At 43.9% G+C, this 25,347-nt stretch overlaps 1 protein-coding gene across 1 annotated transcript in view; it reads left to right on the top strand.

Moving 5' to 3' along the window:
* Positions 1 to 25,347, top strand: part of CTSC (cathepsin C) — a 42,916-nt gene that overhangs the window by 7,333 nt on the left and 10,236 nt on the right. The window contains exons 2-4 of the mRNA XM_081950356.1: positions 6,176 to 6,321; positions 20,901 to 21,067; positions 23,296 to 23,451. Coding sequence (XP_081806482.1) covers positions 6,176 to 6,321; positions 20,901 to 21,067; positions 23,296 to 23,451 — 469 coding nt within the window. The remainder of the gene's footprint in view (positions 1 to 6,175; positions 6,322 to 20,900; positions 21,068 to 23,295; positions 23,452 to 25,347) is intronic.

Genomic DNA, 25,347 nt, shown 5'->3' with positions numbered 1-25,347 from the left:
CTCTTTCTCTTTATCTATTTTCTCTCACTCTTTCTCTTTTTTCTCTTCCTCTCTCTCTTTATCTGTTTTTCTCTCTATCACTCTTTCCCTCTTTTTCTCTCTTCCTCTCTTTCTCTAGTTTTCTCTCTAACACTCTTTTCCCCTCTTCCTTTCTCTTTCTCTATTTTCTCTCTTTCTATCACTCTTTTTTCTCTGTCTTTCTCTTTATCTATTTTTTTCTCTATCACTCTTTCTTTTCCTCTTTTCTCTGTCTTTCTTTGTTTTTCTCTCTTTCTATCATTCTCTCTTTTTCCTATCTCTTTCTTATCTATTTTTCTCTGTATCACTCTTTTCTCTGTCTTTCTCTTTATTTCTCTCTCTTTCTATCTCTCTTTTTCCTCTGTCTTTCTCTTTATCTGTTTTTCTCTCTTTCTCTCTCTCATGGGTGAGTGTACATGTACAGGTAATCCTTGCCTTACAACTATTCATTTAGTGACCATTCAAAGTTACAACAGCACTGAAAAAAGTGACATAACTTTTTTTTTTTCAAGCTTACAACTGATGTAGCATCCCCATGGTCAGGTGATCAAAATACTTGGCAACTGGTTCATATTTACGACGGTCGCAGTGTCCCGTGGTCATGTGATCCCCTTTTGCGACCTTCTGACCAGCAAAGTCAACGGGGAAGCCCGATTCACGTAAAAACCGTGTTACTAACTTAACAAGTGCAGTGATTCACTTAACAGCTGTGGCAAGAAAGTTTTCAGAATGAAGCAAAACTCACTTAACAACTGTCTGTCTCGCTTAGCAACAGAAATTTTTGGAGTCAGTTGTGGTCGTAAGTCAAGGACTTCCTATATATATGTGTGGAAAGTGGCAGGTTCCAAGGATACCTGGCTTTTGTAATCTAATGTTGTAAAATGAAATAATTCTTTTTTGTTGTTGTTGCAAAAGTTGTAATGTTGTAAAATGAAACCATTTGTTAAGGGTTCTCTTTTTAACACCTTCTATTGTTGCATACCTGAATGGTGCAATGATTTTGGGAAACACTCTTGCTTAATTTCTGTATTTCAATTTTTAAGGCCCAATATTGGTCAACCAGAAATACTGTATTTTTGGGAGTATAAGACGCACCTTCCCCCCGCCCCCCCCAAAAGGAGAGTAAATATCTGGATAAAATCTTATACACTGAATACAGCAGTTTCCTGAAACCCCGCCTCCTTCACAAAAATGGACGGGCTATTTTTTGCTCGTTTTTGCCCCCCCCCCCAGCCCCCAGGAGCACTCTACAAGCTGCCTAAAGGCTATGCATGCCCTTTTATGGGCACAAAACGGGCTCATTTTCATGAAAAATTGGTGGTTTTTAGCTCATTTTTGCCCCCCCCCCCCCTCCAGTGCCCAGGAGCACTTTGCAGGCCTCTCAAATACTCTGCATTTCCCAAAAATGAGGCCTGCAGAGGGTTTGGGAGGTCTGCAGAGTGCAAATTTTTTTTAAAAAATGACCTCTTCAAAATCTTGGTGCATCTTATACTCCACAAAATACGGTAGTTATTATTATTGCTGTTTATACACCATCTGCCAGATATTTAGACATTTGCCTCAGGTGGCTCTGCTCACTGTCAGTCATTCCCTGGGCACCTTCCAATTGGACTGCTACTCTACTTGGGGCTACTCTACGTGGGGCTCAGAGGTGGTATTCAGCCAGTTCGGACCGGTTCACCCGATCCGGTAGTGGAAATTGCGGGTGGGCACGCCCACCTGCCCCAACTCTATGCCACCCTATTTAGGCATGTTTTCAAGTCGTGTGCATGCATGCAAGTCACACACGCAATCAAAGCGCGTGCCCGGAAGGCCGAGTGCATGCATGGATGGGACACGTGCACTCACATTTGTGAACCGGTAGGGAAAGTAAGTGACTACCACCCCTGGTGGGGCTGCCCTTGAAGACTATCCCAAAAGCTTCTGCTGCACAGGCAGTTATGTATGCTCCTAGTCTGGCACAATTTACATCTCTGCTCCACAAGATGCATTGGTTGTCAGTTTGGTTCCAGGCCCAATTCAAGGTGCTGGTCATAATCTTCAAATCCTTTCATGGCGTGGGCCCAATTTATTTGAAGAACCGTCCCTCTTTGATAAAGGTAAACGTTCCCCTCTCACATATGTGCTAGTCGTTCCCTACTCTTGGGGGCGGTGCTCATCTCTGTTTCAAAGCCGAAGAGACAGCGCTGTCCGAAGACGTCTCCGTGGTCATGTGGCCGTCATGACTCAATGCTGAAGGCACACGGAGCGCTGTTACCTTCCCACCAAAGGTGGTTCCTATTTTTCTACTTGCATTTTTTTGTGTGTGCTTTTGAACTGCTAGGTTGGCAGGAGCTGGGACAAGTCACGGGAGCTCACTCCATTACGCGGCGCTAGGGATTTGAACCGCCGAACTGCCAACCTTTCTGATCGACAAGCTCAGCATCTTAGCCACTGAGCCAACGCATCCCTCTCTGATTACCTCTGTCCATTCCAATGGATCTGGCAGAGAAGGCATGTCGTAGTTACCTCCATTAGGCATTTATAGTACGTTTGGTGAGTCCTAGATGCCTCCTCTGCTGTGGCAACCCACCTCATGGGATTTTCTCCCCCCAAAAGTGAGATTATTAGAATTTTAAATTGGGGTATCAGGATGGATTTGATTTAAACCAAGTCGATTTAAATCATGATTTAAATCGCTAGTAAAAAAGCTTGATTGGAATCGATTTAAATCATAATTTTTAAAGAGCAACTGTCATTTCTGTCACGCAGCAGCTCCTCCTCTGACCCGATGTTGACTCAACGACAGTCCCGATATTGCAGAATACACAGCCTCACGCTACCTAACTAAGCTCCATTTCATGCTGGCTAAACTGAATTATGAGTGTATCTTAAATAGAAAGCTATCTTTAGGTAGGTTTTTAGCTCCAAAAGTGTTTTATTAAAATGAATCAAGAAAATAATCTGGGTATAGTTCCTTGAGTCCAATTGAAGAGAATATCAGTGGCTTCAGATTGAGCAGTAGAGTTGTTGGTGCGCTTCCATTGAAAAATTTATTTATTCTATTTATTAAATTTAGGGACTGCCCATTTCCCTCGCAGAGTGAATTTTATTGCCCCATGCTCATTTGCACTGATGATCCCAAAGGTATTTTTTTCAAGTACCTGAAAGTATTCAGGTATTTGGATTTTTAGAGAGTCATTGAGGCCACTTGGAGGTCCTCAAGGTTACCTGAGTAGTGTAAATGGATGTGGAGACTTTTTTCCACATCGATTTGCACTACTCAGGTGACCCTAAGGACACAGACAAACCTCCAAGTGGCCTCAATGACTCTCCCAAAGGATGCAAATGACCAGCTGTCTGCAAGGAGTGTAGATCCTTCCATTTCCCACCATCCAATCAGAGTTGAAGAAGCTTCTTGGATAAGAAGCAAAACATCTTCAAAGAAAAACCAAGCAAGTCCAGTTGCCTCTTTAAAAAAGCACCTTTGGAACGAACAACTATGACCGAAAATCTCCATAGACATTTTGCATTGATGATGTTATCTAGTTGGGTAATGAAATGTCTGCACGCGAACAGTTACGTTTGGAGAATGCCAAGAACTGCATTACGTTTTAAGGCTTTGTTTAAAAATAAAGAACAGAAAATGTTAGTAGCATAATCTTTTTTTTAAAAAAATCTGCTTTATAGATTGTAGACATTGTTTAAAATAACACGGCAATATTAACACCTAAAGACATCGTCAAAAAGAAATATGATCAAAGCAAAAGGAAGTAAAATGAATAAAAGAAACAGTTGATATAAAATCAAACTGAAAAGATGGTAATGTTCAGAACATTAAACTTGCCAAGCTATACAACGAAAGATAAACTCACAAAGACACCTAAAACATAACTAAAAGATTCAAATATTTTTCTATTTAAAACACAGTAAAACAGACCATAAAAAGATAATAAACCTAAAAATGATACATAAAATTATTATATTAAATATTTGACCATAGGATTTTATAGTGCTGAAGAATCTTGTTCTTATCTTTATCAATAACATTCATAAAAAGTACCACATATCGTAAATGTTTTGTGTCTACCATATTAACATATTTTATGTGTTCATTTTTCTATAAATACCATATACCGTAATTGGTTTAACTGTATGTCGGGTTAAGGCAGTGATTCCCAAAGTGTGCGCCGCGGCTCCCTGGAGAGCCGCGCTATCGTCATAAGGGCGCCGTGAAATATTCAATTAATTAATATTCAAATATTCAACTAGCGCTGCCGGGGAGAAATCAGCAGGAGGGGGAGAAGAACACAAACTTCTGCTAGGGATGCCTTCTCCCCCCCCTCGCCTCCCCCTGATCTCTCCCTGGCAGCGCTCGCCTCACGCGGCAGCAAAGTGTGTGTGTGCATGTGTGTAATGGGGGTCTGGCTGGGACCGATCAGCTGAGAGGCTGGCAAAGAAGCTGCGCTCGGAGGAAGAAGGCAGAGATGCTGGCTGGCATTCGCTTCCCTTACTTTTTGCCGCCGCCGCCCCAGCAGGACGGAGCATTACCACCCCCTCCCTGCTGGTTGCAGCCCAGGCCCCACCTGCCCTGCTTAGCTGAAAGTGGCGAGGGAGCAAGCCGCGATGAGCAGGAAGGGAAATGAGCGCTGGCCACTATCCCTGCCTTTTCGCGGCAGTGGGGAAGACTTCTTTGCCAGCCTCTCAGGTGATCGGTCCCATCCAGCCCGTTACACACACACACACACACACACACCGCTTGTTGCCGTGTGAGACCAGCGCTGCTGGGGAGAAATCTGGGAGGGGGAGAAGAAAACAATCTTCTGCTAGGGATGGTCTTCTCCCCCCTCTCCCCCTGATTTCTCCCCAGCAGCGCTCACCTTGCACGGCAACAAGTGGTGTGTGTGTGTGTGTGGCCGGCGCTCATTTCCCTTCCTGCTCATCGCGGCTTGCTCCCTCGCCACTTTCAGCTAAGCAGGGCAGGCGGGGCCTGGGCTGCAACCAGCAGGGAGGGGTGGTAATGCTCCTTTCTGCCGGGGCAGCGGCGGCGAAAAATAAGGGAAGCGAATGCCAGCCAGCATCTCTGCCTTCTTCCTCCAAGCGCCGCTTCTTCGCCAGCCTCTCAGCTGATCGGTCCCAGCCAGACCCCCATTACACACACACACACACACTTTGCTGCCGCGCGAGGCGAGCGCTGCCAAGGCGTCCCAGTACCAGGGCTGAAGGGGTGGCGGTGGCGAGGACGGGCGGCCAAGGGCTTCCCTCCCTCCCCACCCAAGCGGACTTCTTGCACGGCTCCAGCCTACGGCTCTGATGAGGATCCGCAGTCCTATTTGTGCGAAGCTGGGTTTTCGGCAGTCGCGGTAATAAAAAGTAAATATCGCTCGAAAATTAACGTCGAGCAAGAAATGAGAGTCGCCATTTCCAATTTTATTCCAAGATTTGAGAAGTTGTGCAGCGAACAACAAGCCCATCCATCCCATTAATAATTTTAAATCATTAAACGATGTTCAATAAATTGTGAATTTAAAGCTCGTGTTTAATTTATTTTTCAATTAACCTAACCTTAACGAACTAAAAAGTAGATTTCCAAATCCTTAAAAAGTCAAAAATTTAAAAAAATCGGATGTACCTATTAAGGGAGCCGCGGAAAAAATCCGAAGTGTTATGGGAGCCGCAAACCGAAAAAGATTGGGAACCTCTGGGTTAAGGGATAGAATCTAATTTCTGTCAAAGAGTTATTATCAATCTAACTAATATCGGCAGAGCAATTATATATATATATGCATGCATGCATGCATACATACATACATACATACATACATACATACATACATACATACATATATTCATGTGGTTCTTAAGCTGGGCCTCAAACAGATTGACAATAGAACTCTTAAAGGGTTTTTAAATATTAAAAAACAAATTAAACCACCAAAAATATTCAAAATTGGAAAGGGGGATTTATATGCTTGCATATTTATTCAAACATTTAAAGCTTGCTTTTTTTACCAATTAATCTCAGGTCTGAATTCAGTCAGCTAAAAATAAGGCCAGATAAAAACAGTTTTCTAAAAAATATATTATTGCATATTAAGGAATAGGCAATTAACACCGTTACTGCTATGTCAGCTCTTCATCTTCAGTTACTGAAAACTCTTCGCTGTTTCGTTTTTAGGTCCTGTGGAGAAAAAAATAACTGTACATCTTCAGAAACTTGACGTAGCTGAGGACGACCGTGGGAATTATGGTTTTTTCACCATAATTTACAACCAGGGCTTCGAGATTGTCTTGAATAGCTACAAGTGGTTTGCATTTTTTAAGGTAAATGAAACATGTACCGCCATTCCAGAAACATGTATGCCATTTATCCCAGAGTGTATTGGCATTAAATCATAGCTCCAAAACTAAAATCTTGCTGAGCAGAGTTGGTAAAAAAAAATGTTTTTCCCCCTGGCTGTGTAACACAACCGATAGCTACATCTCCCCTTTGAAAAGCAAGCAAGGAGCAATCAATACTTAACCCTTGTAAAATACAAAATTGTATAAATAATTGAGGAAAGCAATCGAGCACAATGTGTGGCCATTTGCTGTTTTAAGGTATTTCCGGGCAAACTTCATTGGTCAGTAATGAGCATAGCGAAGTACATGGGGCGAATTGCCTTCTATGCTGTAGGTCTAGAATTTTCTTTGCTTAAAATCCAAAACTGTTCTGAGCTTCACCGTATCAGATTGCATAAGTTTTATTATATTGGCAAAACTGCCTCTTCTTGGGGTTGGATGGAGCCTGAAGTAGTGAAGCGTATGCGTTAGCATGCGTGTTGCAAGGCTTTGTGGTGGCACAGTGGTTAAAATGCAATATTGCAGGCTAACTCTGCCCACAGCCTGGAGTTCGACTCCTGACAGGGCTCAAGGTTGACTCAGCCTTCCATCCTTCCGAGGTCGGTAAAATGAGGACCCAAATTGTTGGGGGGAAATATGATGACATTATAAAGCACTCAGAGTGTGCTGTGAAGCGGTATATACTAATAGCACTTAAGACTTATATACCGCTTCACGGTGCTTTACAATCCTCTCTAAGCAGTTTATAGAGTCAGCATACTTCCCACCATAACAATCCGGGTCCTCATTTTACTGACCTCGGAAGGATAGAAGGCTGAGTCAACCTTGAGCCTGCCAGGATCGAACTGCTGGCATTCGGCAGAAGTAGCCTGCAGTACTGCATTCTAACCATTGCGCCATCACACCAATTCAGTGAGAAACTATGCAGAGTTCAGAAGTAATGGTTAGAACAGAGATGTCTCCAAAGCTAGGTCTATGATTCCATGGTTGTGGCTGCCATCTTGACTTTTTTGACCTTCAAACAACCTTGGGTTGGAAAGCATACAAGGGCCTTTGCTTGATTCACCAGCATAAGCAACAAAGATGTCCGAGGATCTGAAGGTTAAATCATATGACGAATGGTTGAGGGATGGCTAGGTGTAGGGAACAGCTAGGTATGTTTAGCCAATAAAACAATAGGATAAGTGGGGAACCTGATAGCTGTCTTCCAATACTTGAGGGGCTGTTACAGAGAAGAGGGGATTGACTTATTCTCTGAAGCACCTGTTCTGACCGAGGCTTCCCAAGAGCATGAAGCAAACGCCTTGTCCCAACAAAAAACCCTTTTATTAATTGAATTCTGCTCATTCACATCCAGCAAAGTCTTTCAAGGGAGGATTTACAGTCACAGACCTTATCTGGCTTGGAGAGCTGCCAGGCCGATATCTGCAAAACATGGCAAGGAGTCTCAGAGAGTCAAGAACCAATTAAGCGAACGAATTGTCTCCTGCAAACTCCACTCCCCTTTCGTTCCTCTTTTATTTCCTCTGGGAGGGGCCATTCATCATCCACCTGTGGCCTTACTGCCAAGTCGACCCCTGTTCTTTAGCTGTTCCCTTCGTCTGGCAACTCTGCGCATGCGCATACTGGGAACAGGCTCCAGTCTGCCTCACTGATCTCCATCTCCAAAGGCATCTGATAACTGGCATATGGCCCTGGCCCCCTCTCTGGCTCCGACGCAGAGCCCTCATCAGAGTCTTCTCCAGACTCCAGGACTGACCCATGTTCCTCCCCAACCTCCTCACTGTCCAAATCTGCTGCCAGTTCCACTGGCCACTGGCGGGCCACAACAGCACCAGAGAAATGATGGGTGAAAGCTTGTTAAAGAGAGATCCAACCTAGAAGGAGGAAGAAAGTTTACGATAGTGAGAACAATTGATCAATGGAGTAGCTTGCCTCCTGGAGTTGTGGCTGTTGCACCACTGGAGGTTTCCAAAACCAGAATGGAGGACCATTTGAGTGGGATGATGTCCTTTCTTGAGCAGGGCATTGGTCTGTAAGAGGTCCTCTGAGGTCCTTTCCAGTCCTATGATTCTATGTCCAACACTACCAGCCCATCCATAATTTTCAGCTTGTGTTAACAAGCATTTGAATGCATTGTGTCAAAACAGGCTCAAGGATCCTGGTCGCACCTTCATTAGAAACCTCCTTCCGGGGGAGCTCAGAAAATAGATGTTCACTGCAGCCATTTTGGTGTCTTCCGTTCACTGGTTTTCCTTTTCTGGGCACTGCGGTTTTTAGAAAGAGGAGCAAGCAATTCTTGGAGTTTGCCTTGGTCTTCAGTGTCATGACCCTTCTTTGCTTCAAAAGCATTCGGAGAGGTCAGGAGTGTGATTTTAATCAAGAGCCCTAGACAGCGCTTGCAAAATCTTGCGGCAAAGTCAGACCCACTGAAAACACAGCCTGTCCAAAGGTTGTAATTGCTCTGTTGTGATACACTGCAATCATCGGTGTGGCGATCACATGTTTGTTTCCTGAGGTCTTGCAAGCTACGCACATTAGACTTGGCCTGGCTTCTGTTTTCGCAGATGGTAGATGAAGTCACGAGGTATAAGGCACCTGACCAGAAATCTGGAGACTGTGACTTCTAGTCCCGTTTTAGGCATGAAAGGCAGCTGGGTGAGCTTGGGAGAGTCGGTCTCTCAGCCCAACTCATCTGTCACACTTATTGTGTGGGAAAATAGGAGGAAGAAAGTGGATGGAATATGTTTTCTGCCTTGGATAATTTGTAAAAATAGTAGGAAGGGAAGAGAGAAAAGAATGAAAGAAAGAGAAAGAAATAAAGAAAAAAATAAGAAAAAGAAAGAAGAAGAAAAGAAGGGAAAGAAAGAAAATAAGAAAAAGAGAGAAAGAAAAAGGAAAGAAAGAAAATAAGAGAGAAAGAAAAAGAGAGAAAGAAAATAAGAGAGAAAGAAAAAGAAAATAAAGAAAATAAGAGAAAGAAAGAAAATAAGAGAAAGAAAGAAAATAAGAGAAAAAGAAAATAAGAAAGAAAAAGGGAAAGAAAAAGTAAGAAAGAAAATAAGAGAAAGAAAGAAAAAATAAGAGAAAAAAGAAAGAAAGAGAAAGAATAAATTGGGCAGAGTTTTTCTCCTTGTCCCTTTTCCAAATAATTTTGATTAGCGGGGACATGCAACATTTCTGAGGACCTGCTGCAAGTTGCTTTTCTCAACGTGATCATAACTTCAAGTTGTTGTTAAGTGGAAAGTTGTAAGTCAAGGACTATCAGCAGCTGGCAGGCACTTAGCCAAACCCGATGAACATCAGAAAGAAGCACAGAAGAGGTGGCTTTGGTATTACGTGGAGAGGAGACTACAAGGGAATCCAAAGTCTGTAGTATAGATTAAGAAATTGTGTGTAGGCGAGAAATACAAGAAGTCGGTGGCAAATTCCTTCTGAATTCCTGGCCAGAAAAATAGCAGGAACATGTCCATAAAGCCACCAGAAATTGGAGTATCATTCAGAGAAGTCCCTTTTACCTCTGAAATATCTGAAATAGGATGAAATAGCCTCCTTCAATCCCAGAGTAGAAAAGCAATCTTAAATCACTCCTTACCAGGAATGGTGAATGTTTGCAAAAGCTGCTATGCTTTCCAGAGGAAAAAAAAAACTAGCTATCTCCTGTGAAGCAGTTTCCTTTAATAATGAAAAATGCCTTTATGGTATATAGTGTGGGCCTGAAAGAAGCTGTAGCTTTCGAACTGTTCAAAAGAACATGAAAGCCCATCAGGATGGAATTTCTCAGGATTTGGGGGAGATCTCCTGTTCTTGCCAATCCATTCTAATTTTTCTCCCATCCGCTTCTGATCAGAGTACAGGAGGACTGAGGGGGGGGGGGGGGACTGATAGCTGCATTCCAGTATTTGAGAGGTTGCCACCACGAAGAGGGAGTCAAGTTATTTTCCAAAGCACCAGAGGGCAGGACAAAAAAAACCATGGAAGGAAATTAATCAAGGAGAGAAGCAACCTGGAATTGAGGAGAAACCGCCTAACAGGGAGGACAATCAACCAGTGGAAGGGCTTTTCTTCAGAAGCTGTGGGTACTTCATCATTGGAGGTTTTTAAGAAGAGACTGGACAACAACTTGTCTGAAAGGGTATAGCGAACGTTTTTGTCATCATGTGCTGAAATACAGGGCAATGCGCCCTGGCCATCTGCACATGTGCACACGACCTTACGCATGTGCAGGCGTGCAACCACCACCCCGCGGGGAGGGGGAGATTTCACCCTCCCCAGGCACCAGAGGCTTTCCTCGAGCCTCTGGGAGGGCAAAAACAGGCTCCCCTGGCTTTGGAGGCCCTCTGGAGGCTGGAAACACGCCCGTTTCTGAACTTTCAGAAGTCCCGGTTTTTGCCCTCTCCAGGCTCCGGAGGCTTTCACTGAAACCTCCTAGTGCCAACAATGGAGCGTGGGGGGCACGCTGCAACCCCCCCGTGCTCTCCTTGCGCATGCATGCATGCCTCCCACATGCGTGCATGCGCAGTGCAGCTGCACTGGGCAATGGCTTACGCATGCCATAGGTTCATCATAACAGGTATAGTGTCTCCTGCTTGAGCAGGGCCTGGATTAGGGAGAGAGGGAGAGAGAGAAGACGGATAGATGGATGGATCTATGTATGTACAGTGTGTGTGTGTGTGTGTGTGTGTGTGTGTGTGTGTACATACAGACATACATATAAATACAAACACAGACACACATACTTTTGAGATTGGGCATTAGAAGTTCCTTTTTAATGTGTGCCATTGTGTACACATAAAAAGGGACAATAAAGCTTATCTTATTTGGTGGTCTAAAAACTAGGGTTTATTATTTTTTATTTAATGTTCTTAAATTTATTTTAAGAAATGGTAAATCCAATGGAAATTTTATTGTTCCGGTCAAAACAATAGAACACATACAAAAATACACAGCTCAGTGTAAAAAAATATCCTCCCATACCGTCAAATTATCCATAATAAGCCAATTACAAGAATTGGAAAATCTCAAATGAACCATTGAATAGACAGGATTCCATGTCCTATTGCTACACTTGCCCCAGTGGTGATTATATACTAATGTATTGTTGATATTAAGCATGCAAATTAAATTCTTAAATCCATGAAGGAGAGATATCCAGTGGCTTAACCAACTGTTAACTTATGAAATTGGCACCCTCACAAATTTTAACCACTTTTAATAAATTTATGAAACTGGTCTTTGAGAAGGTACAGAATTATAGCATATTTGATATATTTTAAGAGCAGTAAAAAACCATTTACTGTTTTATATAGAGAACAATAAAGAAGTCCAGACTCAACTATCTTAACTTTCTACAATTGCTGCAATTACAGTATGTTTGTTCGTCTGCTTGTACAAAGTCCGAGGAATGTAGACTAAAATCGGATAGTCAAAAAAGCAACTGCAAAGAAGGCAGTAGCAATGAATATCCCAGTACAATGCCAAGAATCTAGCCCACCCTTTTCCTTTTAATGCCCTCAAAGGCAAATAACATAGTGGAATAAACCCCTTTTATTTAATTTACAATGCATTCCTCTCCAGCAAAGTCTTTCCTCTCCCACAGTCTCTCAAGATAGTTCACAATTACCGACCTTTATCAGGCTTGGAGAGTGGCCAGGCCGATATCTTTCAGATGCCACAATACTTGTCAAGAATGCAGGAATGAACTCATTGTCTCCTGCAAACTCCACTCCCCTTTCGCTCCTCTTTTATTCCCTATGGGAGGGGCCATTCACAGTCCACCTGTGGCCTTATTCCCAAATCGACCATTGTTCCTTCTCCTGGCAACTCTATGCATGCAGACACTGGGAACAGGCTCCAGCTGTTCTTCTGCCCCACTGATCTCTGACTCTGAAGGCAGCTGATAACTGTCAGACGGCCCTGGCCCCACCTCTGCCTCCGATGCAGAGCCCTCATCAGAGCCTTCCCCAGACTCCAGGACTGGCCCAGGTTCCTCCCCAACCCTCTCACTGTCCGAATCTGCTGCCAGCTCTGCTGGCAGGCCACAACCATTAAAGAGGGATCTAACCTAGAACTGAGGAGAAATTTCCTGTCAGTGAGAACAATTAATCAGTGGAACGATTTGTCTCCAGAAGTTATGGGTGTTTCATAATTGGAGGTTTTTAAGAAGAGGTTGAAAAGCTATTTGTCCAGAATGCTATCGGGCTCCTACTTGAGCAAAGGATTGAAATAGAGGACCTCTAAAGTCTCTTTCATTATTCTGTAACACGTGGCACAAAAGGTACTAGTAGATACCCACCATTTTTAGCTAACATAATGCCGTATGAGATATCTGCAAATGGCTTTAGTCTGCTTTTCACATCCGTTAACAGAGAAGACTTGGTATCGGCGCTTAGATTCCCTTGCCAATTAGAATCCCGTAAATGCTATTTAATCTCTTTCTTTCTTCCTTTGATCAAGGAAACTACATTTTCCTTAGAGACCCCGTCGAAGGGAAGCTTATCTGACAATCTTCTGCCCTCACCAGACCTGGAATTATCAGCTACAATTATCAGATTTAGACAGGTCTGGGGGGAAATCAATTTGGACTAGAGCTCAAACAGGTTTAAAGCCAGACCTAAGGTTTTATCGAAACCAGTCTCAAAGTGTAACACTCTAGAACAGGGATGTCAGATTCGATTTCATTGAGGGCCGCATCAGGGTGGTGTTTGATCTCGGGAGAGGCGGGGGGCATGGCCAACTCAACGTTATTCATCGAGGCTCAGTTTTCTGCTGCAATGGCCTCCTGCAGATCTCTGCCCATGAAAATGGAGTCCCGATGAGTTGCATGCGGCCTCCCCGAGTTCCGTTTTCACTAGCAGAGGCACTGCGGGCTGGTCCTTCACTGTTTCCAGGGTGGGCCTGAGGCAGAGGTGGTATTCAGCAGGTTCTGACCAGTTCTGGAGAACCGGTAGTGGAAATTTTGAGTAGTTCGGAGAACCAGTAAATACCACCTCTGACTGGCCCCGTCCCCATCTATTCTCTGCCTCCCGAGTCCCAGCTGATCGGGGGATTTTGCAGTAATCTTCCCCTGGAATGGGGAGGGAATGGAGATTTTACAGTATCCTTCCAATGCCACGCCCACCAAACCGTGCCACACCCACAGAACCGCTAGCAAAAATGTTTGAACGCCACCACTGGCCCGTGGGCCAGATCTAAGCACCCTTCAGGCCGCATCCAGCCCTCAGGCCTTGAGTTTGACACCCCTGCTGTAGAGCATTTGGGGCAAACCTAAGTAGAACTGAAATTGATGGAAGAAATTTAGTCCGGACATCCTCAAATAGACCCTGTTATCTTTAGGCCTATAAATCTGAGCTCGGCATGAACTGAATTATTACCTCCAAAAGCTTTGAGAGCTGCAGGGACTTAATAATCACCTTTCCATCTCGAAATACCTGTGAACAGCAACAGCAGTTTCTCAAGGCATTTTCAGTTCAATAATTGATGCCTATTCTTCATGCTGTTGAAGGTTGAATAATACCCCCAGTTATTTATAGAAGCCTCGCTTGTTCATTCTGAGTGTTACCCAGTCTCCACCTCCAGAAGATGCTATAACTGTAAGATCATTCAAAGAAATCCGGTTCAACTTTAGAGGATATAAATGTTTGAATTAAAGGAGTGGCTTATATGGCACAAGTAATACGTGTGCTTACCAGGGACTTGAGCTGTGTTGGATAACACCCCATGAGGGTCTCCAATCTGCTGTCCTAACAAAATGGACATATTAGACCAGAGGTATCAAACCGAGGGATGTGGTGGCTCAGTGGCTAAGATGCTGAGCTTGTCAATCAGAAAGGTCGGCAGTTCCGCAATTCAAATCCCTAGCACCACATAACGGAGTGAGCTCCTGTTACCTGCCGCAGCTTCTGCCAGCCTAGCAGTTCGAAAGCATGTAAAAATGCAAGTAGAAAAAATAGGAACCCCCTTTGGTGGGGAGGTGACAGCGTTCCATGCTCCTTTGATGTTTAGTCATGCTGGCCACATGACCACAGAGACATCTTCGAGCAGCGCTAGCTCTTTGGCCTTGAAATGGAGATGAGCACCATCCCCACATATGTGCAAGGGGAACCTTATCCTTTTTATCAAACTCAATTTCATTGAGGGCCGCATCGGGGTTGCGTTTGACCTTGGGGAGCTAGAGTGGGCGTGGCCAGCTTGACGTCACTCGTGTCAGGGGTGCCTGTGGTGGCCCGAGTGCTCTACCAGCTAAAACAGGCGGGAAATCTCTTGTTTTTGGCTGGGACAGCCTCCTGCAAACCTCTGCCAGGGAAAACGGAGCTCAGGAATTGGGACTTGGCTATGGTGAAGGGAGAACATTAATCTCTTTTGAATAAACCACAACAGCAGAGAATGAACGTCTGCAGATTTGGAGCCTAGCAATAGCAATAGCACTTAGACTTATATAGTGCTTCACAGTGCTTTCCAGCCCTCTCTAAGTGGTTTACAGAGTCAGCCTCTTGCCCCCAACAATCTGGGTCCTCCTTTTACCCACCTCGGAAGGATGGAAGGGTGAGTCAACCTTGAGCCTTGGTGAGATTTGAACTGCCAAATTGCAGGCAGGCAGCAGAAGTAGCCTGCAGTACTGCACTCTAACCACTGCGCCACCACGGCTCATGGCCTAACAGAGGTCTGTCTGGAAAATACATCTTCCTGGTTAGTTGAGGATTTAACAGGTTGCCTGATTGCCTGATCCATGACCTTTCTACCCTGAGCCAACCAAAAGATTCTACAGGTAGTCCTCGGTTTACAACAGTTCATTTAGTGACCGTTCAAAGTTACAATGGTACCGAACAAAATGGCCCATTGTTCACACTTATGATAGTTGCAGCATCCCCACGGTCGTGTGATTTACATTCAGATGCCTGGCAACTGGTTCATATTTATGACGGTCGCAGCGTCCCAGGGCTTCCCTTTTGCAACCTTCTGACAAGCCAAGTCCATGGGGGAAGCCAGATTCACTTAACAACCGTGTTACAAACTTAACACCTGCAGTGATTCACTTGGCAACGGTGGCAAGAAAGGTTGTAAAATGGGGGAGGTCTCACATAGCAAATGTTTCCCTTAGCAACAGAAATTGGGGGGGGGGGAATTATGGTCATAAGTTAGAGACTATCTGCATTGGAGAAGCCACACGTTGCCACCATGTTCTCATTTACTAAAAAATATTGGGCGCTGCTAACTCAGTATTCTACAGACAACGTGGGGTGGGCTTCAAAATTTTTAGCAAGGGGTTCTCTGCCTGGTTGCTGAGTGGGCGTGGCCATGGTGGGTGTGGCTTGGTCAGCCTCCTGCACCACAGCAGGGAAGGGGGCGTTTTTGCCCTCCCAGGCTCTGGAGGCTTTTCCTCAAACTTCCGGGAGGGCGAAAACGGCCTCCTGGGGCTCTGGAGGCTGGAAATTGGCCTGTTTCCAGCCTTCCCAAACTTCCGGTAGGCCCGTTTTTCGCCCTCCCCGAGCCTCCGCCCGCGCCCTGCACTTACCTGCACCCAAAATGGGCTGTGTGGGGACTCCTGGGAGGGGAGGTGCGGGGTGGGCGGGGCCAGCCAGGAGTGGGATTTTGGGGTGATCTGAAGTGCACAGAATCTTAGCTAGAGGTTCTCCCGAACCCCTGCCAACCCCCAGCAGCCCCTCCCTGACTGTACCCCACTGCTTGAGTTTTTTCCAGCTTTCTGTAGGGCAATATCCTGGCATCTTGAAACTTGGTTTACACATTCCTGCCATCACTGGCCACGGCAGCTGGGGATGAGGGAAACAAATTGCAAGATAGATGGGGAACATTGAAAAAACCCCAAGCCTTTCATTGCACGTGAAGCGTTAATACCCCTTTATAAGGCCTTGGTGAGGCCACACTTGGAATACTTGCATTCAGTTTTGGTCTCCACGATGTAGAAAAGATGTGGAGACTCTGGAAAGAGTGCAGAGAAGAGCAACAAAGAGGATTAGGGGACTAGAAGCTAAAACATATGAAGAACGTTTGCAGGAACTGGGTATGTCTAGTTTAATAGAAAGAAGGACTAGGGGAGACATGATAGCTGTGTTCCAATATCTCAGGGGCTGCCCCAAAGAAGAGGGAGTCAAGCTATTCTCCAAAGCACCTGAGGGCAGAACAAGAAGCAATGGGTGGAAACTAATCAAGGAGAGAAGCAACTTAGAACTGAGGAGAAACTTTCTGACAGTTAGAACAATTAATCAGTGGAACAGCTTGCCTCCAGAAGTTGTGAATGCCCCAACACTGGAAGTCTTTAAAGAGATGTTGGATAGCCATTTGTCTGAAACGGTATAGGGTTTCCTGCCTAGGCAGGGTTAGACTAGAAGACCTCCAAGGTCCCTTCCAACTCTGCTATTGTATTGTATTGCTGTTTCTGCCTACGGTGGCATTCTTAAAACCTTGCATTTGTGCCAACGTGATTAATCGCCACGGAACAGCTGATTCTCCATAAGTGTAACTACCATGTCTTAAGGCAGTGAATTTCATGAATTATACATCATGTGAAGATATAATGCCAGCGAACTGCATCTATTGCTATTCAATTGATTGGTCGAACAAGGATTAAGCTCTCTGTAGGGGCTGGGGTGGGGGGAAGAGAAATTATGAAATATCTTTTTAAATGAATATAGGAAAAAGATGGGTGGGGGGGAGAAATCTGTCTGCTTCCTTCCGAGCTATGCATAATTTTCCAGACTCCCAATTACGTTTCTACTTTTTACTTCCTAGCTGCTATGATTTATCCGGGGGTACTCTGCATGAGGAAATGGTTCAGTGGCCCATTAAATTTATTTATGTATTTCTTCGATTTTTATCCCGCCTTTATTACTTTATAAGTAACTCAAAAGTCAGCAAACATATATAATACTCCTTCCTCTTTCTGTTTTCTCCACAGTAACAACCCTGTAAAGTGGGTTGGGCTGAGGGGAAGGGACTGGCCAAAAGTCACCCAGCTGGTTTTCCTGGCTAAAGTGAGACTAGAACTCACTGTCTCCTGGTGATTGGCCCAAAGTCACCCAGCTAGCTTTCATGCCTAAGGCAGGACTAGAACTCACTGTCTCCTGGTGACTAGTCCAAAGTCACTCATCTGGCTTTCATGCCTAAAGTGGGACTAGAACTCACCAACTCCTGTAATTGGCCCAAAGCCACCCAGTTGACTTTCATGCCCAAGGCAGGACTAGAACTTCCTGTCTCCTGGTGATTAACCCAAAGTCACTCAGCTGGCTTTTGTGTCTAAGGTGGGACTAGAGCTCACCAACTGCTGGTGTTTGACCAAAAATCACCCAGCTAGCTTTCATGCCTAAGGTGCAAATAATAATAATAATAATAATAATAATAATAATAATAATAATAATAATAATAATAATAATAATAATAATAATAATAATAATAATAAAAAATAATATTTATTTCTTAGCCGCACCCTCTCCCGAAGGACTCGGGGCGGCGTACAGTAAAACATATGAAATAAATATATAGACAAGACATACATATTACAGAAACATATAGCAAGACATGTACAAGGAGGAGGTCGGCTAATGAATAAAAACAATCAAATACAATGTTTAAAAACCCCTAAATAATTAAATATAATTAAAATACCCAAATAAAAACCCGTCAGGAGCGATATAGTTAGATCAAAGTTGAGCCAGGCCAGCTACTTGGAATAGGTGGGTCTTGAGCTTTATACGAAAGGAGCGGAGGTCAGAGGTATTCCTAATATCCTAGAAGTCACTGTCTCCTGGTGATTGGCCCAAAGTCACCCAACTAGCTTTCATGCCTAAGGTGGAACTAGAAGTCACTGTCTCCTGGTGATTGGCCCAAAGTCACCCAACTAGCTTTCATGCCTAAGGTGGAACTAGAACTCACCATCTCCTGGTTTCTAGACCACCATCTTAACCACCTACACAAATTGGCCCTCCAAAGGGAGATGTCTGTCATGAGCACAATGTTTGAGAAGTCAATGTCAAGTCATCTTTAAGGACTGCTCTCCTAAAAGTAGGTGGAACGAGGATAAAGAAAAAGGCCTCTTGATTGTGAATCCCTGCTTTGTCTTTAGCCAAACCTTGGTGCTACCTGATCCAAAGAGATTCCCCCAAGGGTACTTCAGGGACCAGGTATACAGAGCATCCCCATAGCAGAAAATTACAAATATTACATTAGGTCGTATCCTTGTGTATGATGGAAAGCTTTGATCTCTGTTGTTTGCCATTTCTTACTGTTCCTTTCAATTTGCTATCATTGCTGATTCTCTCATTCTTCCCTACCACCAACGTCTGTTTCAACTGAAAAAAATCTTCATTTGCATTTCTACTGTAACATACAGTAAGATGATTCTCCTGCTATGACACAACAGATCTATTTTGGCTTTTAAGAAACCTTAGAATAACAAAAGTTAAACAGGATTAGGGGGATTGAGGACTAAAATATACGAAGAAGGATTGCTGGAATTACGTATGTCTAGTTTAATGAAAAGAAAGACTAAGGGGGACATGATAGCAGTCTTCCGATATCTCAGAGGCTTCCACAAAGAAGAGAGAGTCATCTATTCTCCAAAGCACCTGAGGGCAGGACAAGAAGCAATAGGTGGAAACTAATCATGGAGAGAACCAACCTAGGATTAAGAAAAAAAATTCCTGGCAGTTAGAACGATTAATCAGTGGAACAACTTGCCTCCAGAAGTTGTGAATGCTCCAACACTGGAGGTGTTTAAGAAAAGGCTCGGCAGCTATTTGTTTGAAATGGTATAGGGTGTCCTGCTTGAGCAGAGGGTTGGACTGGAAGACCTCCAGTGTCCCTTCCAACACTTGTTATTCTGGATTTAGATACAGAACAGCCACCCAGAATTAATAATGCTCCTGTAGTTGATGGATTATGAAGATGGGCTGTTTCTTCTGTCATGGAGAAGTTAGAAAATCACCTTGCATAAGATTGGCTTGTTGGCTTATTCATCCCACTGTGTTTCTGCTAAGCCTTCATTCCCTAATGAGATGATCTCCCATAGGGGATACAGATAGTATAAGACCCAGCATCCAGGAGAACCATCACAGTTGGTAGTTAAGGTATTGGGTTAGAAGAAACCGAAGTTCAAGTCCATTCTGTAGAGCAAGGATGTCAAACTGGATTTCTTTGAGGGCCAGTAGTTTTCCTCCGCGGGCCGCTGGTGGGGGGGGATGGCGGTGTGTGTGTGGGACGGATGCCTCCTGCAGCACCCTGCCGGCCAAAACAGGGTGCAGAACCCAATTTCTAGCCTGTTTTCAGCCAGGTTTTGGCCGACAGAATGCTGCAAGAGGCCGTGGAGGTTGAAAACGAGGTGTGTGTGTGTGTGTGTGTGTGTGTGTGTGTGTGTGTGTGCATGCAGCCCACTTTAGCTGTCAAAGGCCCCACAGACTGGTCCTTTGATATTTCCAGGCCGGCCTTGTGGGCCAGATTGAAGCGGCCCGCGGGCCGGATGCGGCCTGCGGGCCTTGACTTTGACACCCCTGCTGTAGAGAATAAAGATGATTTTCATGGAGACAAGCCAGATCCAACCCCAGAGCCCAAACCCAAACTCAAAACAATCTAAAACAAGGAAGAAATAGCTCAGACAGACACCATCTTAGTTTCACAGCTGTACGGTGTGAAGAGAAATAAAGAGACATCAGACTTAAAAGATTCTTTTACTACAGCAAATATAGTACAGCAGTTTTTGTTCTGTAGGGAGAACGAGGCAGGCAGGAACTGAGCAAGGCAGGTTGAAGCTAACACAACCTTTATTAACAGTTTAACACGGCAAAATGTGAGGCAAATCTCGACCCGGCAAACAGCAGCATTTGACAGCTGACAGCCCTTTTTATACTAGAGCTGTCAGACGCTGAACCAATAGAATGGCTGCATTCTCCCGCCAGCTGGCTGCTCAACCAATCAGGGGCCGGCAATGATAGTCAATGTCATCGTGGCCTCGAGGACTTAACAGTTTTAACCTCCTTTGGAGTTACTTTCTTGCTCAGGCCTACCTGATAGAACTGACTTTTAGCCATGGATGACTTTGGGCCTGTCACACTCTCCCAGCCCAACTTCTGTTAAGACGTCTTGAGTGAATCAAAGCTATTAGTTTAGTAAATACAAATAAATAAATCTGAGAGAATACTTAATTTGTGAAAGTCTGGGAATTGGATAACCAGTGGTGGTTTTGTAGGATTTCACAGGGGTTGAGGCTGGAATCTTTTTGCACAAAATCATCATCATCCTCTTTTAATGATCCCATAATCCTTTGCCAGTTGGAATCTGAAGAACTGAATGGGACTAGCAGAGTGTTTTAATGGCCAGATGCCCTTCCCGTTGCCAATGCGGAGTTTTGTTCAGCAGATATATCTTCAATGTGCCCAGAGAAAAAAAATATCTGCCTCTACCTAGGATCAAACTCACAGCCTCCTGATTATGAGGTGAGAGGTCGACCTCTAGGCCACCGCACCATTTGATCTTTTGCCCGCAATGACTCTGTGGAATTGCTGGTATCCCGTCTAAAATCCAATCTATCTTGTCTTCTCTTCCCTTTTTAGTATAAAACAGAGGGCTCTGTCGTGACGAGTTACTGCAACGAGACTCTACCAGGCTGGGTGCATGATGTGCTGGGCCATAATTGGGCATGTTTCACTGGAATCAAGGTCTCCCCTTCAGGTCCCCAAGTCCGTGTCCATCAACTGCCTCCTTGGAAGAGCTCAAGAAGGTGAGTCTTGTTTAGCAAAACGGCATAGAAGGCCTGCCTGTCCTGGTGTAATTCAAAATATTGCAGTCGACTCAGCTGGTTTTCCTTCAGGCTGCTATAGCAACAGTAATCTTTTTTTCCCCCATTTTGTTTAAGTGTCTCCTCAGCAGAGAATCTTGGTCTAATACGGGGGTGTTTAGATCTGGCCCACGGGGCCACCCTGGAAACACCGAAGGAACCAGCCCATGGTATCTCTGCCAGCAAAAACGTGCTCCCAATCTCCGTTTTCGGCTGGGACGGCCTCCTGCAACCTTCTGCCAGCGAAAATGGAGCTCGTGTGCCGCTTGTTTGTTATTTGTAGATGTTTCTTTCCTGTTTTTTCTTCTCATCCAAGAAGCTTCTTCGGCTCTGACAGGATAAGTGACTACAGACTTTTAGCTACACAATTTGTAATGGGCACCCTTGGAATGGTGTGGGAGTAGGAATGGATTTCCAGAGGAAAAATTGCAGACTACAGGAACCATTTGCACCACTCAGGTGACCCTGAGGACAGAGATAAACCTCCAAGTGGCCTCAACGACCCTCTAAAAAGATGGCCAGTTCTCTGCAAGGAATATATATCCTTCCGTTCCCCACTATCCTGTCAGAGCTGGAGAAGCTTCTTGGATGAGAAACAAAACGTCTTCAAAAGAAAAAGAAAAAAACAAATTCCAGTTGGTTCCTGAAAATCGAGTTTAAGGCTGTTGACATGAAGTTTAAAGCGGTTGTTCGAATGTGTTACATTATGATTAAAACTAAAAAAAAAAATCATTGACAGCTAAGACATTGCTAGCAATAGCACTTAGATTTATATACCGCTTTACAGTGCTTTAAAGCTCTCTAAGCAGTTTACAGAGTCAGCCTCTTGCCCCCCAACAATCTCGGTCCTCATTTTACCCCCTCGGAAGGATGGAAGACTGAGTCAACTTGGAGCCGGTGAGATTTGAACTGCTGAGCTGCAGCTAGCAATCAGTTGAAGTAGCCTGTAGTGCTGCACTCTAACCACTGGTACCACCTTGGCTTTCTGATGATGATGCTGATCATCATCTCCTTTTAACAACCCCATAATCCTTTGCGGGGTGGTGTCTGGGTAACTGAATGGAGCTGAGTGTTTACTGGCCAGATGCCTTTCCTGTCGCCAGAGCGGGGTGATATTCAGCAGACAGAATCTCAACATGCCCAGAGAGAGAAATATCTGCCTCTACCGAGGATCGAACTCACAGCCTTCTGATTGTGAGGCGAGAGTGCCACCTCTAGGCCACTGCACCACTTGGCTAAAACCATGATGGAACATCCATGACTTAGTTTGTTTTTAGCCTATTGTCCTACCCTGAGCTCGACAACTCCCAGATACCAAGACAAAATCTTGGATTAAAATTCTCATGCTGTTGGCTTAACGTTGGTGGAAGACACTCACCCAACTTGTGTGTGCCAGATAACACAACATGTAACAGTTCCAGCACCGTGGTGATGTTTTAAGAGAAGTTAGGGAGTTGGATTTGGATATACCGTACTTTTCAGAGTATAAGACGCACCTTAGTTTTTGAGGATGAAAATAAGAAGAAAAAAATTCTGCCTCTGCCTACCAGCATCCATGGTATTCAGCTGACACATGGTAACAAGGTCAGCCAATGAATAGGCACAGCAACTATGTCATCCAATGAGGGCTATTTGGACTCTGAAATTTGCTGTGTGAGCAACAAGGAGACAGGAAGGCACCCAGCTTAGCCCAGAACTGAAAGTAAAACTGCTTTTGTTTTTCTTGTATTTACTGCTACCTTGAAAAACTTGCTTTTGGTAATGTATTATATATTATTATTATTTTGAATCCTGCTGAATCAGTTACTGTGCTTTCTGAATATGATTTCTGCTGCAAACTCTGACCAGCCAGGTCAGCTTCAGCACTTATTGCAGCCTGATTCAGCACAGCTGATTGGCGGATGGATCAGACTGCCGGAATACCCCCAATCAGCTGTTCCAGGCTGCAGGGATGGCCACGGACCATCGCTGCCTCCATGCCTCTTGTTTTTGGCCTCTGGTGGGGGTTGGGGTGCGGCTACATTCGATGTATAAGACGCACCCACACTTTCACCCTCTTTGTTTGGGGGGGGGGGGGGAAGGTGCGTCTTATACTCTGAAAAATACGGTAGTTAGGTTCTAATTGTAAAAACTGGGCTTCAATTAAGTAACTGACAACCCCTTCTCTCCAGAATTCAGCAGAGGCGCCATCTGACCAACTATGATTTTGTGAAAGCCATCAATGCTGTTCAGAAATCATGGAGAGCCACTGCTTACAAGGAATATGACAGGCTTACTTTACAAGACCTCGTTCGTCGAGCTGGAGGATTGAAATCCAAAACTCCCAGGTAAAGCGAGTTCCTTGTCACTGGGTAGATTTAGGGGAAGAGATGTGCTGTGGAGCCCAGAGACATTTTTGTTCTTGACTCCTGACTTATTTGGCGGTTTTCAAAATGGTGATGGTGATGACATAAAGATCCAGATAAAAGAAAAGATTGCAAACTGTGCATTTCTTTTTTTTAAAAAAAAAATTATTTATTTTTTACAAACATAACATTGCATGAACAGTGTGGCACCTGGGTATCATACATTCTAATACAAATAAAACCAATAGCATTAGCCGTAGCTATTACTTTCAACCCACTTATATATTTCTAATAGTAATACATATTTATATAAAGTTGCAATCTGTCATTGCTCAGTTATTCCATGTTTTCTCTTATTATTGCTCTTATTTTATTATATAAAAGCGTATGCACTAATATTCCCCTTGTCTCTTATTTCTATCTCTTATTCTAACTTTTAATCATGTTATCCTTTGTTAAAAAAACATTTTCTTTCTATCCTATATAACTTCTAATCATATCACCTACCTACAAAGAGAGAGAGAGAGAGAGAGAGAGAGGAAAAGCAAATGAAATCAAAACAACACAACACAAAAAACATAAAATCATCTATCCATCATCTCTTGCCCGCTTCAATACTTTAATTGTAAACTGCATTTCTCCAAAGCTATGTCTTTTCTAGAGAAAAGAATTGGGTATAGCAAGCCTTGTCAACTACATTTATGTACATTTTAAGCTGGAAAGGATTTTGGAGGTCTTCTAGTCCAACCTCCAGCTCAAGCAGGAGACCCTACTCCATTCTAAGACAAAAAGTTGTCCATTCTCTTCTTAAAAACCTCTAGTGATGGAGCATTGTTAGGGTGTAACCAACAAGTTGGGTAGACAATATATTGCACAAGGAATGTTATGTATCTTTAAGAGAGGAGATCTGCTAATTAGTAGATTACAGCATATAAATTGCAGCTGATGTTCTCTCTCTCTCTCTCTCTTGCCTTGATGTATGATAACTGCTGTCTAACTGTTATTACTGTTGCTACTACTTACTGTGTGTAAGTTATTGGACTGTTTTTCTCTGTGTATGACTTTTTGGCTGTGTTTATGGATTTTGCTATATTCTTCAGAAAGTAAAGTTTATTTTTGTTACTTTACTATCCATTATTCAGTGTGGTTGCTTTATATATCGCACGCTGCGTATACTTTACAGGGTTGCTCTGTTATAACCTCGACCTGGGGTTCATTGCTAGTGCTTAATCGCACTAGTACCACTAACAAGCATCCACAACTTCTGGAGGCAAATTGTTCCACCAATTAATTGTTCTGTCTGAAAATGTCTCCTTAGTTCTAGGTTTCTTCTCTCCTTGATTACTTTCTATCCACTGCTTCTTGTCTTACCTTCTGGTGCTTTGGAGAATAGGTTGACTTTCTTTTCTTTGTGGCAGTTCCTTAGATAGTAGAAGACTGCTATCATGTCTCACCTAGTCCTTCTCTTCGTTAGTTTAAACATACCGAGTTCCTGCAAATGTTCTTTAGTTGTTTGAGCCTTCAATCTCCTAATCACTTCACCCAGAGACACTCAAGAAGTAAGGTAAGGCCACACTTGGAATACTGCATCCAGTTTTGGTCGCCACGATGTGAAAAAGATGTGGAGACTCTAGAAAGAGTGCAGAGAAGAGGAACAAAGAGGATTAGGGGACTGGAGACTAAAACATACGAAGAACGGTTGCAGGAACTGGGTATGTTTAGCTTAAGAGAAAGAAGGACTAGGGGAGACATGATAGCATTATTCCAATATCTCAGAGGTTGCCACAAAGAAGAGGGAGTCAAACTATTCTCCAAAGCACCTGAGGGTAGAACAAGAAGCAATGGGTGGAAACTAATCAAGGAGAGAAGCAACTTAGA

Source organism: Natrix helvetica, assembly GCF_964273705.1.
Source record: "Natrix helvetica genome assembly, chromosome: 4".
NCBI classification, from domain to species: domain Eukaryota; kingdom Metazoa; phylum Chordata; class Lepidosauria; order Squamata; family Natricidae; genus Natrix; species Natrix helvetica.
The sequence above is the reverse complement of the archived record's forward strand: the minus strand, read 5'-3'. Positions and strand labels throughout refer to the sequence as shown.